Raw genomic sequence first — 17,474 nt, 5'->3', positions numbered from 1 at the left:
GGATGATATTTTAAGTTCACTGCAAATGACACCCCCTGGCAGTCTTTGAAAAAGGTCTAGAGGGCTGCGATTTGCGCCATTGGCCATCCCTTCAAAAGGTCTTTCCACAGGAAAAATTTTAAAAAAAAATCGCCGCCCCCTTACCACTTCTTGGTCGAATTGACGTGGAATGACCCAGGTAAAGGGTCGCCCTTTCACTGACACGTGTTTCCAACCCCCCTCCCCCACCATATACTTTACTCCCTTGTAAGGAGTTTCAAACACCATGCGCAAACTTTAGCTCTCACCCACTTCATTGTTGCAAAATTTTGCGATTTTTTATTGAAATGAGAATATAAAATAATTTAAATTCTCGACGATTTCGTGTGCGTGAAATTTCAAAATTCTACGCCTTTGAAGATGCAGTAATGAAAAATTGGTCTCATACAGACCAACTCTGTAAAACGAACTTTTCGTTACTCCAACTTCGAAGATGTAGAATTTTCAAACTATGCACCCTTCGAAAATTTTACCTAGGGACCAAAAATTGTTGTTCCCTTGCCAAAGTGTAGGTAAAGGGTCGCTCTTTCACTAACACGTGCTCCCCCTCCAACATACTTTACTTCCTTGTGAGGAGTTTCAATCACCAAGTGCAAACTTTTGCTCCCACCCACTTCATTGTTGTAAAATTTTGCGATTTTTTTTTTGAAATGAGAATAACTTCTAGAACGCTTAAGTATTTGAAAACAATTTTTGTGGAATTGTATATAACGGATAAGTTGAATATTTTATCTCGTCATAAAATTACCTATGTACAGTTCGATAACTGTTTAGTGTTTATGGCTCAGTGAAACGATTTCATAATGCAGTAAACCTTTATTAAAGTAGATAGTGTACAACATAAATTGTCGTTACCCATTCCTACTATGCTTAAGTATAGTGTAAATTAATTTCTAAACCGTCACCACCCATAAACCCGTTAAAAATATTTAAAGATTAAGTCTTAAAATTTAAAATGTGAATAAATATGATCAAATTCGGAGCAGTTGTGAAGTGTTAGGGTACCTAATAAATCATCCTGTTGAAATATAGCAATTAAGACGAAATGTTTCACAGTCCTCAATGAATATCCTAAGGAACGAGTGCTGTAATTTGAAAGAAAAAAAAAACAACAAGAAAATGATTAGGTACTGTCAAAATGGTTCAAAAGTAGTAAGGGGGAAGGAGAGTAAGTGGTCAAAAAACGAACAAAAAAAACTGGGTATACGAAACTTGTTTAGGAGGTTTTGAAATATTTTTAAACCAAAACTTCTTCTTTACCTACCCATTTTCAGAATTTTGAAAAGCCAGCCCCTTTCAAGTGTGAAAATGCCCTTGTCGGGGATGAAAAGGTCTCCAGGGGTGTATGTAAACCCGAGTGGAGCGTTCACATATCCGAGAGGGGCTTTTGCGAACCCGGGTACTGCGACTTTTTCTCTAACACATTTTCTCTAAAACAATTTTTTCTGATAGAAAATTTATCTAACGTCAATTTCTCTAAAACACATATTTTCTACTAAAAATTTTTCTAACATTACTTTTTCTTAAAAACATCAATTTCTCTAAAACATATTTCAAAGTATGAAAATTTTCCATTTTTGTGTTTGAATTTTTCTGAATATAATTTCTTTTTTCAAGAAAAATCCCTCTCTTGGTCTTTCGCAGAGGTCTCCAAAATTGGAAAAAATAACAGACAACCATTTTGAAATCCAAAATATCAATCTGATAAATCAAATCAAAAACCTTCTCTGCGTGTGTGTAACAATCACAATCCCAATCCCAAACACTCCCTTCCCCCCCCCCCCCCCAAAAAAAAAAACAAAGTAAAGTAGGTAAGGTAACTTAAAAATATAAAAATTTGAAAAATTTTCATTTTCTGGTCAAAATATTTCTGAATATCCCCCTTTCACATTTTCAATAAACAGCCTCATCCTTCCGCCCATGTCCGTAATATTGGTCCCCTTGTACAACATCTCTGCTATAGGCAATCAAAATTATATTGCAAATTTTGTCTTTTAGAAGAAATTGTGTTAGAGAAAATGCGTTAGAGAAAGCGACACCGACGTTAGGAAATTCATCACTAGTGAATACAGTTTTCGAAAAAATTACATAAGAAAAATTTGTTATTAGAGAAAATGCGTTAGAGAAAACGTCATAGAATCGCGAACCCATGTCTCGATTGTAAAAATGTCCCCCTTGGGTATGATGATGCCCCTCTCGGGTCTATAAACACCCAAGTGGACCTTTTTACACCCGAGAGGGGCTGTAGGGAACCCGACTCTCGGGTGCGAAAATGCTTTTCTTGGGTCCGAAAATGCCCCAAAGTAAGAAAAATACATGAACATGGGAGACGAACGCGAGACAGAGAAGAGGATGGAGCTAAGGGTAATCAAGGTGATACAAGTTTTATTCGTGGCGCGGCCGTGGTTTATATGTTGCATATCATAAGGGGTAAAATATCGCCTTTCTCCCATAAATCGAAAATCCGTGACTTTTTTTTGCTAGTGCGGTGCTGAAAATTAATTTTTCAATTGTTTTGCTACCCTTATTCAATGTTTTAGAGAAATTCGTACATATACGAAGTAGGTAAGTAGGACAATTCAACGTTTTTTATCGAACAGAAGAATAAAAAGACAAAAAACGAAAAAGGAATCTGAATCGTGAAAAGGATCGCGAGGTGATCGGAATCGCAATAGATTTCGATTCCTACCTACTGAAGTTGGGGAATTTGCATTACAAATGAATCGGATTCCCTAAATGAAGGGATTCGTGGTTCAGGAAGGTAATTCCAAAGTGAATTGTGAAGTTGAGTTTTACTTACAACCATTTGCCATGCTCGCTACCTTCGTCGCTTTCGGTTTATTCAGCGCTGGGCAGGTCACTGCTGTCAGTGGTTTTGCTGTTACTGCCGCCGGAGGTGTCCTTGTCTTCGGAGGCGTCCTTGTCTTCGGAGGCGTCCTTGTCTTCGGAGGTGTCCTCGTCTCCGGAGGTGTCCTTGTCTCCGGAAGTGTCTTTGTCACCAGTGGTGCTGCTGCCACTGCCGCCTGGGTAGCTGGAGCTGCCAGTGCTCCCACCAAGACCTCCTCCGAGTCCTACTTTAGTACCGAGCGTGTTTTCCGCTTTGCTTATCACATCCGACTTGTTCTGTTCGTCATTTCCTCCCGCGGAAATCAGCGCGAATGTCTGCACTGCTACGAGCATGAATAATAAATGAATTGGTTTCATCTTTGTGACTTGTGACTCGACGTTGCTCCAGTAGGTACTTGTTTTCGTCGCACAATGTTCCCGACTCGTTTACTTTGTATGTAGCGATATTTGGCTACTTATATAGTAAGAATTTGTGATAATACTGCTGTCAAATTGTCGCTTTATTTTCACCCTGTCACCAAATTTTGTGATTTTTCAACTCGAAATTTCAAACGAACGAAATGTTTGCGAAATATTCAGATAGATACGTTAGATTTTCAACACTTTGTTGCGGTGAAATTTTTCGTTGACGTAAAATGCTTGCACAATACCTACTTAGTATTTATGAGGAAAGTGCTCGTGAATTTGTTTTTTATCTATGTATTTGTACATAGTAAGTATAGTGAAAATGAATAAATGTACAATTTACGTCATAAGTTGAAAAGACTGCGACATCCTGCCACGGGTCAAGGTGCAAGAAATTCTCGAACGAGTATCTTCTTAACCAAATCTACCATATATTATTGAAGTTTTGATCGGTGCTTTTCGTAATTTTCTTCAGAAATGTAACAGGGATATGATTTTAGCTCCGTGGCCGAGATTTTTTTAAAATTTGCGACGTCACGCTGACTTGAAAACGAGAAAAAAATCTTTTGACTTTCTGACACACGATGTCAGACTTTTAAAAATTTGTAGAAAATTTGTTCAATTTTCAATATTAATAAAGCTTTATAGCTCGCTGATTCTACAAAAGCTATTTTGTGTGGCTTTTGAAAATTTGAAAAAAATGCCGATGAATTCCGGATAATTATGATGATTGAATTTTGATGGCTTGAAAAAAAACGTAGAATTTCTGACATAGGTAATGGGTCATTCCACCTCAACTCAACCAACGTTTTCGAGTCACGTCCATCGATTTCGATCAATTTTTTTTTTGCAATGTATTCTGTACCCACCCGATACGTAAGAACGCCGCAATCAGTTTGGTCCCAGGCCCCCAGGGGTGATTGGGGGGCGGACTCCAATTATTTTCAAGATGGAACCACCATTTAAAATTTTGAAAAAATTTCCATAGGTAGATGTGCCTTTTGATGCTTTTTGAAATATTCAATTTTCGAGATGGGGGTCTTTTATTAGTGGGGCACCCCCTCACCCCAATTTGGGTAAAACATTCAAAAAAAAATCTGAGGCATGTGATATATCGAATTGTATGTTTTCGATGACGCTGAACACAAATATGACGTCAGATTTTTGATTGGACCTCATCCACGGTCCCCAGCACCTTCCCAAAGGGGGAAACAGTCAAAAAAAATGGTTTCATCATTCGTGTGACACATTAATAGTACGTTTTCGATATTGCTGAACACGACTATAGCCTTAGTTTTTCAAATTCACATCACCCATGGTCCCCAAAACCTCCCCAATGTGTAAAAGTTCAAAAACTTTGTTTTATTTGGGGTCCAATGAAAGATCTGACGTCATATTCGTGTTCAGCGTCACCAAAAACATACCATTTCATGTGTCGCACGAACAAAACACTTTTTTGTACTTTAATATCCTATTTGGGGAGTTTCTGGGGGGACGCGGATGGGGTCCAATCGAAAATATGACGTCATATTCGCGTTCAGCGTCATCGAAAACTATCAATTCGATGTATCACATGCCTCAAATTTTTTTTGAAAGTTTTACCCAAAGGGGGAGGGGGTGCTCTCGCTTCATTGAATCATCCCATCTCGAAAATTGAATATTTCGAAGAAGCATCAACGGTACATCTATGGAAATTTTATCAGATTTTTAAATGGTAGCTCCCACTTACAGCGTTATTTTGTAAAAAGGATCGGAGCTGAGCTCCCCCCTCACTCCCCCTGAGGGGGCTGGGACCAAACATGACAGGTTTCTTAAAATTATTGGGTGGGTAGAATTTGAGTGAAACCCAAAGACATGACTTTCAAAATCGCATTTTTTTGGTTGAGTTGACATGGAATGACTCCGACGTCAGACTTGAAAAACAACACGAAGAAAATTTAATAAATTTTCAGTATTATCAAAAGAATAGCTATTTTGTGTGACTTTAAAACTTGAAAAAAATACTGATGTATTCTTGACATGTTGACTGGCTTTTGAAAATTCGAAAAAAAAAATTCAGTTGATTTCCAACGTTGCTTAGGTACTTAAAGTCAAAAATTTGAAAACTTGGTGAAAGTTTTATGATAGGTACCTAGCTGATTTTGCAATACCTATTTTGTCAAAAACTTGGAAACAATTCCGACGAATTCCTGAAATGAACACTGCCTTTTAAAGTTGATTTTTGACGTAATGTTAAATTTTTAAAAACTTGGAGAAAATTTGAATCATTTTAAATATTATCTCACGTTTATATGTCTAGCTGATTTTACAATAGAGTAGGTCCACCTACTCGTACATATTTTGTCTGGCTTTTAAAAACTTGGGGGAAAAATTCAATGAATTTTTGACATCAAGTCAGACTATTGAAGACTTTTATCCGGCTTTAAGTAACCCTTTCGAGGTCTCATAGTTTGAGTCAACCCTGAATCCTGTCCTGGTTTTGGTTTCACAAATCAATTTGTTCGAATGAATCGAAAATTTGTGGTGACGAGTTGAAAAGTATATTTTTTTTACAAGTTGGGAACTTAAATTTGAAAAAATACGAGTCGTCAATTTTTTGCAACAAAATTCTCGAAAATGAATTTCTTTTCCCTCTAAAGTTAACTCCTTCCTCCTAATTAGGGCGCTATAACAGGGAGTATGCTGGTCCGTCATTTTCTTGCGAAAGCGAACTTTCTAATTAATCGAAAACAACTATGACATTTGCAGAGTGTAGAAAAAAAAATGTCCAACTGTGCAAAAATCTTGAAATTTCATGCAGTTGAACCTGAATTTTTTTTTTAAATATAAACCAGAAAAATGTTCAGTACTTTTTTCATTTTTTCAAAATCTTGGTTTTACTGCATGAAATTTCAAGATTTTTGCACAGTTGGTCTTGTGTTCATTAGAGTGGTGCTTATTTCGATGCTTTGAGATTTTTTTTAGTCTATTTATGAGAAAAATGTTTCAACTTTTTTATTTCTACTCGAATCTGAAAAAGAATTCGGTGACTGAAGCCTGCTAATGTTGAAGAAATCATAAAAATGCAATGAAAAAATTTATTGAAAGTTTTTAATTTTTCAGGAAGAATTTCTCTATGTAAATTTTTCCTCGTTCTGAAAAAACCCCTTCCCGCGATCCTCCCAATAATATTGGTTTTCGTGTTCGCAAAACCCTGCAAATGCTTAGACCTTATTTCTGAAACTGAAATATTGAAGTCTGCGCAAATTTTTTGAACATTTTTTCATTCATGCTGCATACTTAAGTACCTAACCCATTCTTACGAAAAAATCTCCCCGTTCAGTTAAATTGCCCCCCCCCCCTTATGAAGAGCCTTAAAAAAGTTGAATAAAAAAGAAAAATATAAGTAAATGTTCAACAAATGTTATATTTCCAAAAAAGGTTCTCTCTTGAAACAGGAATTATTTGAAATGAAAAACTTGTAAAAAGGATGTTGGGTAGGTACCGTACTTTATTTTCAATTTTTCAAAAATATTTTGTTGCTTCAAACAATCATAAGTTGGGAAGCAGTGAGAGGTTATTTCCTGAAAAGAAAGAAGTTGTTTTAAAAAGTGGATTGTATGGAGCTCCCATAGTTTGGAAAATTAAAGTGAATAAAATATTATTGTATTAGAGCTAAAGGAGATTTCTTCTTGAAGACGCTACTTCAAAATTGAGTAGGTATTCTGACAGAAAATTTCGAACCTGAGAATCCTCTGTATCCGGACTGTGAACCTGTAAATCCTTTAGGTTCTGACCATCCTTTATTTGCATGTGCCCATCTGCCCATGAACTCGATTTACTTTTTTCAACATACCTATAGGTACATATTTTATTATACCACGATATTTTCTTACTATTTTGCCATAAAATAGTTGTCTCGTCAAATTTTGGCTTTTGTCGTTGAATTTCGTAGTTTTACTCGGAAAATTCAATCACAGCAAATGTTTATGAAATATTTGACTTTTTTTTTGAGTCATGGTGTTCAATGAGGTGCTGTAGTTGAATCAATTTTTCAAAACCTGTGCATTGTATAGTTTGTATAAATTTATCACTGTTCCTGAGTTTGGAAAATGTAGAATTTTAATGGAACTGAATTTCTTATAGGTGAGGTATGATCCAGTTATTTTTCAAGAATTGAGCCTCATACCAGAACGAAATGGTTACCGGTGCATTGGTCGAGAAAGACAAGAATTCAACCTCAAGGTAAGATCATTATTAGTTCTGAAATAACATTTTTATAAAACTTTGAGATGATTTTCAGAATGTTTGACTGATATTTACATTAAAAAGTGAGTAGGAATAAAGATGCTAAAACAATTTCCAAGTTTTTTGCCCGAATAAGTTCTTAATTTTCAATTACAAATCTCGATGAGAAATGTTCATTCGATTAATTTAAATGCACCTACTAAAATTTGAAATGATAATAATAATCCATTATTTCATTGTCGTATGATTACATAATAATATGTACTCGTATTATCATTAGGTTTTATTAACATTACAACATAGGTATCTAAATATACAATTTGTAATATACGAATAAGGTAGATTATCTTCAGCGTGTCCGATATATTGGAACGAGAATGGCTGAAATATGAAATAAGTAATTAAGTGTTGAAGAAAATAACTAGGTACCTAGGTACTAAGAATATGATATCTAAATGCATAGATATTGTGTGATAACGTGAACATTGGGTAAATGTTAAAATTCTCCAAGCTGGCCACAAAAGCTTTTGATACCATGAACCACGGAATTCTACTGGGAAAGTTGAAAAAATATGGGATAAGGGGTCCAATCCACAGTTGGCTGAAATCCTTCCTTGAAAATAGGGTACAAATAGTCAAAATCCAAAATGGCGAGACTTACACCTTTTCTGAAGAGAAAATAATAGACAAAGGAGTCCCCCAAGGTTCAATACTTGGACCTCTGTTGTTCATTCTCTATGTTAATGATTTGTCATCTTACATTAATGCACTTCTAACACAGTTTGCTGATGATACAGCTATGTTTTTAAAAGGTGGTAGCTGGGACACACTGCTTAAAAAAACAGAACATGTTCTCAAAAACTTAATCTGTTGGTTTAATGCAAATTGCATGAGCTTGAACTTGGAAAAAACAGTAACAGTGCCTTTCAATAGTTTCAATGTAACCCCCAAGGAGGCAGACCTGGTAGCAGAAACTCTCTCAACTCTACCTAATGTCTCAAGTGCTGCAAAGTTCTTAGGAGTTGATGTTCAATGCAATTTGAAATGGGATGTATACATCACTAAATTAACCTGTCGTTTGTCATCTATAAACTTTTTACTATTTCAGCTACACCAAATTACAAATAAAAAATTCTCAGACTTGCATATTTTGGACTATTCCACTCTACAATGGCCTATGGGGTAGTTTTTTGGGGAGGTAATGCATCTTATGTCGAGCAAATTCTCACTTTACAAAAACGTGCGATAAGAACAATTTATAAACTACCTCTAAGACAAACATGCAGGCCCACCTTTGGTGATAATAAAATTCTCACTACAATATCACAATATATTTTGGACATATCTATCATGGTTTATACTGGGGTTATAACCTTTCCAAAAATTACCCATCCATACAGTACCAGATCACGAGGTAACCTCAGAACTCCCCACCACCGCACAAAACGTCTTCAGAGTAGCACTGTATCATCTGCTGCAAAAGTATATAATCGGATTCCAGGGAGTGTAAAAAACCAGCCAACTGCAAAAATAGTATATTACAATACAAGGAGCGAGACCAAACATTCTTCACGTCGCTTCTTGCATTGTAAGATATTTTTCATTATTCATGCAACGAAAATAAGTTTTACGCCCATTTTGGTTGAAGTGATGAGTATGGCCCCTTTTTTTGCATCGTAAATATATCGAATACTAAGCCTCCTAGAAAAAAACTAAAGACATCATGTCGATTGGAAATTGAATTCTCTATAATTTTCCTCGACTACATTTTTCTGTAGAATGCTTTTTTCCGCCTCCAGAGCGCTTTAAAAGTTGAAAGATGTTCATTTTCGACCCGGGTAAACATAGAGCATTTTTGTAGCATGCATGGAGGGTGGAAAACTTATACTTACTTTTGTAGCATGTATAATGAAAAATTCAATAATGCCCTCAAAGAATTGCTGATAACTAGGGCTTATTATACCCTGGAAGAATATCTCAGCTCCCCAAATTAATAAATATTCAAAATTTGTTTATTTATTTATTTATTTATTTATTTATTTTTTTAAAATTTTTAAAAATAATCTGGAGTAGATTTTATGTACCTATAGTCTTAAACTTTTTATGTTTTAATCATGTCTTTTTATCCTATTTAAAGCTGAAATTGAAGACGTCATAACAAAAAGGGGTATAATTATATGTCCTTTTTGAGACGAATCCATATTGTTATTCTTCAGACCCTCCTCTATCATATGAGACCACCCCCACTTCACAAAGTCGAAAATCCAGTGAGATATCGCCATTTTAAAACTGTGAAGTCGATTAAAAATTTACTACTCATGGTCAATTTTGTGTTGTCAACCATTATTTACCTGGTTTAAATCCAAACATTTGCTCAAAAACATTTTTAAATCAATTAAAAAAAATTGGCCAAAAAAACTTCTTTTTTTTTACTCAACATAGCGATCTATTTTCAGAGATAATGGGTTACTCATGGTCGATTTTTTGTTATCAACCATTATTTACCTTCTTTAAATCCAAAAATTTGCTCAAAAACATTTTTAAATCAAAAAAAAATTGGCCAATTTTTCGCTTCAAAAAGGACATATAATTTGAAATGTTTGAGCGCTTACCGCTAACACACAGTTTCCTCCGGACTGATGGTGCATAGCATTTCATATTAGTTAGATAGTGGGTAAATAAGATAAAATTGTCACCATGTTCAAATATGCACATTTCAAAACTTCACAAGCACTCAAACTTTCAAACAATTTTTTCTCAAAATACAGTAAAAATCGCTTAATGTTATAACGTTTGTCCCAGCCCATTATAATAACATTAAGCGACTTATAACACAAACCGATTGAACAAAAAAATGATTTTTTTTCCAAAAATTTTGATATGGTCAATTTTTTACTAAATATGTAGTCATTGAACTGAAATTTCGCAAAAATTGCGAGACAAAAAGTTATGAAAAAAATATCAAAAAATGATGTCAATTAGAAAAAAATCAGAAATTTCAAAAAAATTAGGCAAAAACTGGGTGAAAAAATGTTGAAAACATTTTAAAATTCCATAAAAATGCGAAAAACGCTTAAAAATCACTTAAAAATTATAACATTATCCGATGCTCTAATTACAATAACCGATGGAATTTCAATGTAATGAGATATAAAAGATCGGGACCGGACGATTTTAATAACATAAAGCGATTTATAACATTAACCGTTATAATAATAAGCGATTTTTACTGTACAACTTTCACACATAGGTATGTCCTTTTTGCTATGACATCTTCAATTTATATTCTATAGATTTCAACTATGGAATGCTTAACATGATATGATGGCAGCAATGCTGCCGCATGTATCTCGAATAAAGAATTATTATTATTATTATTATTATTATGTGTACTTATTATGTTTTTTGATGTTGTTTTTTTGCTGCAAAATATCTCAAATAATCACCTGTGTGTTCATCGTTCAAATCTTTCTCTTCTTATACGTATTTCATGTTACGCAGTTTTCTAGTTTGAGGGGATGGGGGAATTATTATTATGTATGATTGTTTTTTTTTGGGGGGGTTTTTTGTTTGTTTTTTTTTAATTACTTATGCCATTTTTTCATGTATTTATCTATTTATTTAGTTATTTTTCTGTTTTTTTTTATTGTTATTTCAGTTGGAATGTACGTATAGTAATAATAATCCGGCTCCTCGCCTCGCCTCTGGGCATAGAGGGGTTGTTAGTACTTGTGTTGATGTGCGATATCAGAAAATAATAATAAATTTTCATTTCATTATATGAACTTCTTGGATGAAATTTGTTTGTATTGTTTGCATAATAATTGCGAGTATTTTCAATAATATTTTCCAAAAATTAAAAGTTGAGCTTTTTCAATAGTTGAATTTCCAACAGCTACATATGAAGAGAAATTTGGAGAGTTGAAAAAAAAACGAACCTCGCCTCACCTACCTCAAGGGTGATTTGGATGTCATGACAGCGGTTTTTTCCATCTTTCCTAGCAAGAAACCTACAAAAAAGTGGACAAAATCAGAGTGCTTATTGTCTTGACCTAAACCCTAGTTGATTTGGTATGGAATCATCCTGATGGCCTGATTTGAATAGGTAGCTTTTTAGGCTGTAATTTATGAAGGTTTCTGTATTGTTGATGAGCGTTCGAAAACACCTACCGTAACTTTGATGTGGGAATAATAAGCCTGAAAAACTGCCGTCAAAGTTACAAGTGCCGATAACACTACAGAAGAGTGATTAAAATAATTATGGCAATTTAACAACAGATGAATTGAACTGCATTGATGAGCTTTTAAGGCTCAAAATTCAAGAGTACTGATCAGAAAAAGTCAATTCGAGAAGAATTATGAAAAGCAAAAGACCATCTATAGTTACTTAACTGTTGCATTTGTGCATAAGAGATAAAACACTTTTAGCATATTTACATTCACGTATTGAGATGAAAACGATTTGAATTTTTCCTCCTTTTGGTTCATCACTGTGATCTTATTGTCCGTTCTTATCATCATCGAGATTTTCAAAATAAATGACTATACCAGCTTTTAAACTCCTTCTCAAAGTTGGAATCTGACGTTGGTGACGAGTCGTCATCTTCTGATGAGTCGTCATCTTCTGACGAAGTCAATGGGTCTACAGGTCCTGGCGATGGCGACGGGTCTACGGATCCTGGCGATGGCGACGGGTCCACGGATCCTGGCGACGGCGATGGGTCCACGGATCCTGGTGACGGCGATGGGTCCATGGATCCTGGCGACGGCGATGGGTCCACAGATTCTGGCGACGGCGACGGGTCCACAGATCCTGGTGACGGCGATGGGTCCACGGATCCTGGCGACGGCGACGGGTCCACGGGTCCTGGAGATGGCGACGGGTCCTCGGGTCCTGGAGAAGGCGATGGGTCCTCGGGTCCCGGACATGGCAACGGCGACGACAATATGCTCGCCGGAAGTGCGAATATCACAAAACCTATCAATCCATACATATAAGATAATTTCATCTTGATGGCGTTTTGAGACTTGAAATACCCAACTGCAATGTCAGCATAAACCACAATATTCACAATGCACTTCGCTTGTTTAATTTGTATCTTAAGTACTTCAGTTTACCACCATGGTTCTGTATTTAGGTATAGCTGAAACTTGTGATTACGTTGCCATCAAGTTGTCGCAATAATTCAACATTGAATCACAAAATTTCTAATATTTCGTAATTTTGCCCGAAAATTAAAAAAAATTGTGAAATATTTACGTCTAATTTTTTTTTTGATGGTGAAATTTTCTGCTGACATAAATTATTTTGTCAGTTATTTTGACAGGAGGTACGAAAAATTGGTTGTTATCAATTGTGAATTTTCTTGTATACTTGATTAGTATTCACAATTTAAGGTTTGAAGATTTGCTCAATATGGATAAAAAATTCAAAACCGAGTATTATAAATCTTCGAAGACGGAAACGTTTTGCGGAGTTCAAATTCTCATGTGAATGAAAAGGAGGAGTTGCGATAAGGACATTTTTTTGGCACCACCCGCGTAGCACTGACGAGATCGTCATTGGCCTCGACAAAAGTATCGACATGATTTTACATGATTGTTGATTTAAAAAAATCGGAGCATTGTCCACAAATGGGTTAATCTAACTACGTTTACGATAATTGATTAAAAACTTACACTATTTTCAAAAACCATGATGAAAATGCTGATGGTCATCATTGCTGTCCGCATTTGTATCTGTGGACAAGTAACAGAACTCATTTTCACGAAAAAATCTCCCCGTTCAGTTAAATTGGTCCACCTGTAAAGAGCTTTAAAAATGGTTGAATAATAAATAAAAATGGAAATTTTAAAAAAATGTTACATTTATGCGTCAAAGTTACTCCAAGAGAAATGCTCCTTTCAAGAAAAAAAATCAACACCGGAACCTCCAGTTTTCAAAGAATATTTTTCGTGACGTTTAATTTTTTTATTTAGCCTATTATTAGGTACTTTTTTTCATTTTCTTTGAAATTTCTCTTAGAAATGGAATCAAGTATTTGAAGAAATTTTGACCAGAAATGGAATGAAAATGTTGAAAAACTGATGTTAGATACATATTTTATTTTCAATTTTAAAAACAAAATGTTTTGTAGCTTTATTTAGAAACCATGCATAACTTTTGAAGCAAAGAGAGGTTAGGTTATTTTCTGAAAAGAAAGAAGTTTGCATAATTAAAATAAATAAAATAATATTATTGTTTTAGAGCAAACTGCCAAGGGAGATTCCTTCTTAGAGACGCTGCTTAGAGTTGATTAGGTATTCTGACAGAAAACTTCGAGCCTGAGGATCCGTTGTCTCCGGACTGTGAACCTGTAAATCATTTAGGTTCTGACCATCTTTCGTTTGTACATGTGCTTACGATGCATCTTGTGAATTCACTTCAAAATTTGAGAGCACGAATATTGCAAAAGTTGAACGTGAACTGAGTTCATTTCGAATTATTGCTATTTTTGGAACTTATGCAGGGATACACAATATACTTGACTCTATTCACTTTCTTCACCTACCTATATGTATTTTATTATCGCGATATTTTCTCATTATTTTGCCATAAAATAATTGTCTTGTTATTTTTGGCTTTTGTCGTAGAATTTCGTAATTTTACTTACTCGGAGAGTTCAACACAGCGAATATGTTCATGAAATATTTGACATTTTTTTCTTGAGTCATGGTGTTCAATTCTTTAAAACCTTTGCATTGTATAATTTATATAATTTAAGATGTAGAATTTTAATGGAACTGAATTTCTTTATAGGTGTGGTATGATGCAGTTATTTTTCAAGAATTGAGCCTCATACGAGATGGTTACCATTACATTGGTCGAGAAAGTCAAGAATACAACCTCAAGGTAAGATCATTATTAGTTCTGAAATAACATTTTTATTTAAAATTTTGATGATTTTCAGAATGTTTGAGTGATATTTCCATTGAAAAGTGAGTAGGATAGATGCTAAAACAATTTCCAAGTTTTTTGCCCAAATAAGTTCTTAATTCTCAATTGCACCAACCACGATGAGAAATTTTCATTCGATTAATTAAATGCACCTATCTACTAAAATTTGGGATCTTGAAATGATAATAAAATGCATTATTTCACTGTCGTGTAATTACAATATTATAATGGGTTTTATGATTAGGTCTACGTATGTATTATTGATAACATTACCTACAACATATCTAAATATACAGTTTGTAATACGAATAAGGTAGATATCTTCAGCGTGTCCAATGATATTGGTGCGAGAATGACATGAAGGAATTGAACTGCATTGATGAGCAATGGCTTGAAATTCAAGAGTACTGAACAAAAAAAGTTGATTCGAGAAGAATTATGAAACGCAAAAGAGTGTAGCTGTTGCATATTGTACATAAGAGATCAAACATTTTTAGCATATATTTATCTACTCACTTTTTGAGATGAAAATGATTTGAATTTTTCCTCCTTTTGGTTCATCACTGTCACTTTATTGTCCGCTCTTAGCATTAGGGTAACCCGATATATTTTTTTGAATGTTTTTTTTTAACACTCCGATTACAAATGTAACGAAATCATTTCATGTTTCAGAAAATTTCATTTCAAATAAGCCCAACTACATTTCGAATTTTCGAATATTTTGCCTTAAAATGCATATTTTCACATGTTCGATTGCATTTAAATATTTTCGTCAAAAATTACCACATATTTCACAATTTATCGAAAATTTTTGAATTTTTTGGAAATTTTTCCATTTTGAGAATCGCAACACAGTAAACGTTATTTTCACAGTACCTATGTTGAAAATGAAAAAAATGGATGTTTTTGATGATGATGAAATGATTGATGGAATGATGATGAAGATTCAGTTATAGATTAAAAGCTTCGATGTTGTTTCTTTTTTTGACGATTAAAATAGAATTTAAAATCAAATTCAACAATTTTGTTGTATTTTGCGAATAGTGTGTGTAATTTAGGAAACAAAACCCAACGATATAACCATTTTTGTAATGTGCATGCCAAGACAAGTGAAACGATACCCATTTTGAATTCGAATATTTTTAGGGTATTCGAATATTTCGGCAATATTTTATTCCAAAAAATCGAATATAATACCTACCTATTCAAGATTTTACCTCGAATGAGAGCATATTTTGGGTTGCCCTACTTATCACCATCGGAATTTCCAAAAAACCATGTAAAGATGTCCCAAGAGTCGGGTTCGCCATCGGATCCTGACGAAGGCGACGAGTCCTCGGATTCTGACGGGTCTTTGGATCCTGATGAAGACACCAGATCTTCGGGTTCTAACGGGGGTTCTGCGGAAGCCGACGGCCCCTCTTCGTCGGAGTCTGTCGGATCTTCTTCGGAACTTGACTGGTCTTCAGATCCTGACGAAGATGCCGGGTCTTCGGTGGTTTCTGTCGCGTTATCGGTTCCTGAAAAAGACGCCGAGTCTTTGGATCCTGACGAAGACGACGAGTCTTTGGATCCTCCAGCTCCAATTCCATCTAATAGACGATCTCCTGGTAAGCCCGAATTTACTTCGGAACTCAGCGCGAATATCACGAAACCTATCAATCCATATATATAAGCTAGTTTCATCTTGAAACCGTTTTGAGACTTGAACTACCTAACTGCGATGTCAGCATAAACCACACTATTCACAATGAACTTCGCTTGCTTAATTTATATATGAGTACCTACTTCATTTCACCGCTGTGGTTTCGTATTTATATACAGCTAAAACTTGTGATAACGTTGCCATGCCGTCAAGTTGTCGCGTTAATTTCAACATCGAATGACAAAATTTCTAAAATTTCGTAATTTCGCTCGAAAAATTACAACAAAATTGTGAAATATCTAAGTCAAATTTTTTCTATCTACGTATTTTGGATGGTGAAATTTTCTGCAGACGTAAATTATGTAGTCCGTTATTTTGATGGAAGTGTGAGGGAATTGGTTGTTATCAAAGCTGAATTTTATTGTATAGTTGGTATTCACAATTTAAGCTTTGAAGATTAGCTCAATATGGATAAAAAATTCAAAACCGAGTACTTATTCTAAATCTTCGAAGATGGAAATGTATTGCGGAGTTGTAAATCATTACATTTCAAATTCTCGTGTGAATTGAAATTTGAAGGATTTCTACAGCATGGTACAAATAATACAAGTCATAAAAATGAGCAAGTCAAGAGGGGTAGGAAGGGGGTAGTTTTTTGTTTTCCAAGATGTTCATTTCACGAGAAGCTGTCTTGGCAAATACCTATCTGAATTGTGTGCATAATAGTCCGGCGTATGACAATAGGAGTCGCCAATCTTCCGGGACAACTTTTTTCTTGAAGGGGACATCCTAAGGGACATTTTAAAGCAAACTTGCCCAAAAAAAGTTGGCCTTACTTACAAAATGGCGACCATTTTGATTGACAGGTCAGCCGAGATCGCAGATTTTGCATTTTAACATGGGACTTGCACGAAATTTTTCAAACATTACAAAGGTAGATCGAAAGATCATGCAAAAATTCATCACCTGTCAAAATTTCAAGTGCTAAAGTGCGTTTTTCGATTTTTGGTGAATTTTTGAAAATCGAATTTAGGCCAAAAATGAGGGAAAAAATCAAAATTTTACCGAATTGACCCAGAAAGCTGAAATTTGGGATATACCCTATTTTCGACATGTCAAATTGATTGTAAACGGTTTCAACCCGTTTTGAGCAGTTCTGAAGCCTCCAGCAAATGTTTGAAACTCGAAATTCCCACAAAATTCCATCAAATTGGAGTTGTAAAGCTGAAATTTATTCTAAGAACTAATTTCAATACGCTACGAAGTACTGCAGGTGAACAAGTCGTTTCAGAACCTCCAGCGACTTTTTGAAAATTCCTGAAGCCTCCAGTAGATTTTTGAAAATTGAAATTCCCATAAAACTTCATCAAATCG

General features: G+C 34.9%; 2 protein-coding genes and 1 long non-coding RNA gene across 4 annotated transcripts; 1 reads left to right on the top strand and 2 right to left on the bottom strand.

Moving 5' to 3' along the window:
* Positions 1 to 835: 835 nt before the first annotated feature.
* LOC135843130 (sericin-1-like) lies at positions 836 to 3,331 on the bottom strand. The gene is made up of 2 exons (XM_065360888.1): positions 2,840 to 3,331; positions 836 to 1,124 (listed from the first exon to the last, which is right to left on the bottom strand). Exon 1 carries the CDS (start codon positions 3,241 to 3,243, stop codon positions 2,878 to 2,880), a length of 366 nt encoding a protein of 121 aa, XP_065216960.1. The 5' UTR covers positions 3,244 to 3,331; the 3' UTR covers positions 836 to 1,124; positions 2,840 to 2,877.
* A 212-nt stretch (positions 3,332 to 3,543) lies between these two features.
* Positions 3,544 to 14,637, top strand: LOC135843131 (uncharacterized). The gene is made up of 4 exons (XR_010558246.1): positions 3,544 to 3,598; positions 7,417 to 7,515; positions 14,318 to 14,410; positions 14,469 to 14,637. It is a non-coding gene; the product is annotated as an uncharacterized LOC135843131 (long non-coding RNA).
* An 11-nt stretch (positions 14,638 to 14,648) lies between these two features.
* Positions 14,649 to 16,260, bottom strand: LOC135843129 (uncharacterized). 2 transcript variants are annotated; one of them, XR_010558245.1, is made up of 2 exons: positions 14,972 to 16,260; positions 14,649 to 14,862 (listed from the first exon to the last, which is right to left on the bottom strand). XR_010558245.1 is itself a non-coding variant. In XM_065360887.1 (2 exons), exon 1 carries the CDS (start codon positions 16,139 to 16,141, stop codon positions 15,701 to 15,703), a length of 441 nt encoding a protein of 146 aa, XP_065216959.1. In that variant the 5' UTR covers positions 16,142 to 16,260; the 3' UTR covers positions 14,649 to 14,862; positions 15,657 to 15,700. The 2 variants fall into 2 exon arrangements, 1 of the variants encoding a protein (XP_065216959.1); XM_065360887.1 differs by having other exon boundaries at positions 15,657 to 16,260.
* Between the last annotated feature and the right edge of the window lie 1,214 nt (positions 16,261 to 17,474).

This window comes from Planococcus citri, chromosome 4, assembly GCF_950023065.1.
Source record: "Planococcus citri chromosome 4, ihPlaCitr1.1, whole genome shotgun sequence".
Lineage (NCBI taxonomy): Eukaryota > Metazoa > Arthropoda > Insecta > Hemiptera > Pseudococcidae > Planococcus > Planococcus citri.
This window is presented reverse-complemented; position numbering and strand designations above follow the sequence as displayed.

What these genes read in the sequence shown, in the direction of transcription:
- LOC135843130 (XM_065360888.1), bottom strand. Translation starts at nt 3,243, where the DNA reads ATGAAACCAATTCATTTATTATTCATGCTCGTAGCAGTGCAGACATTC.
- LOC135843129 (XM_065360887.1), bottom strand. Translation starts at nt 16,141, where the DNA reads ATGAAACTAGCTTATATATATGGATTGATAGGTTTCGTGATATTCGCG.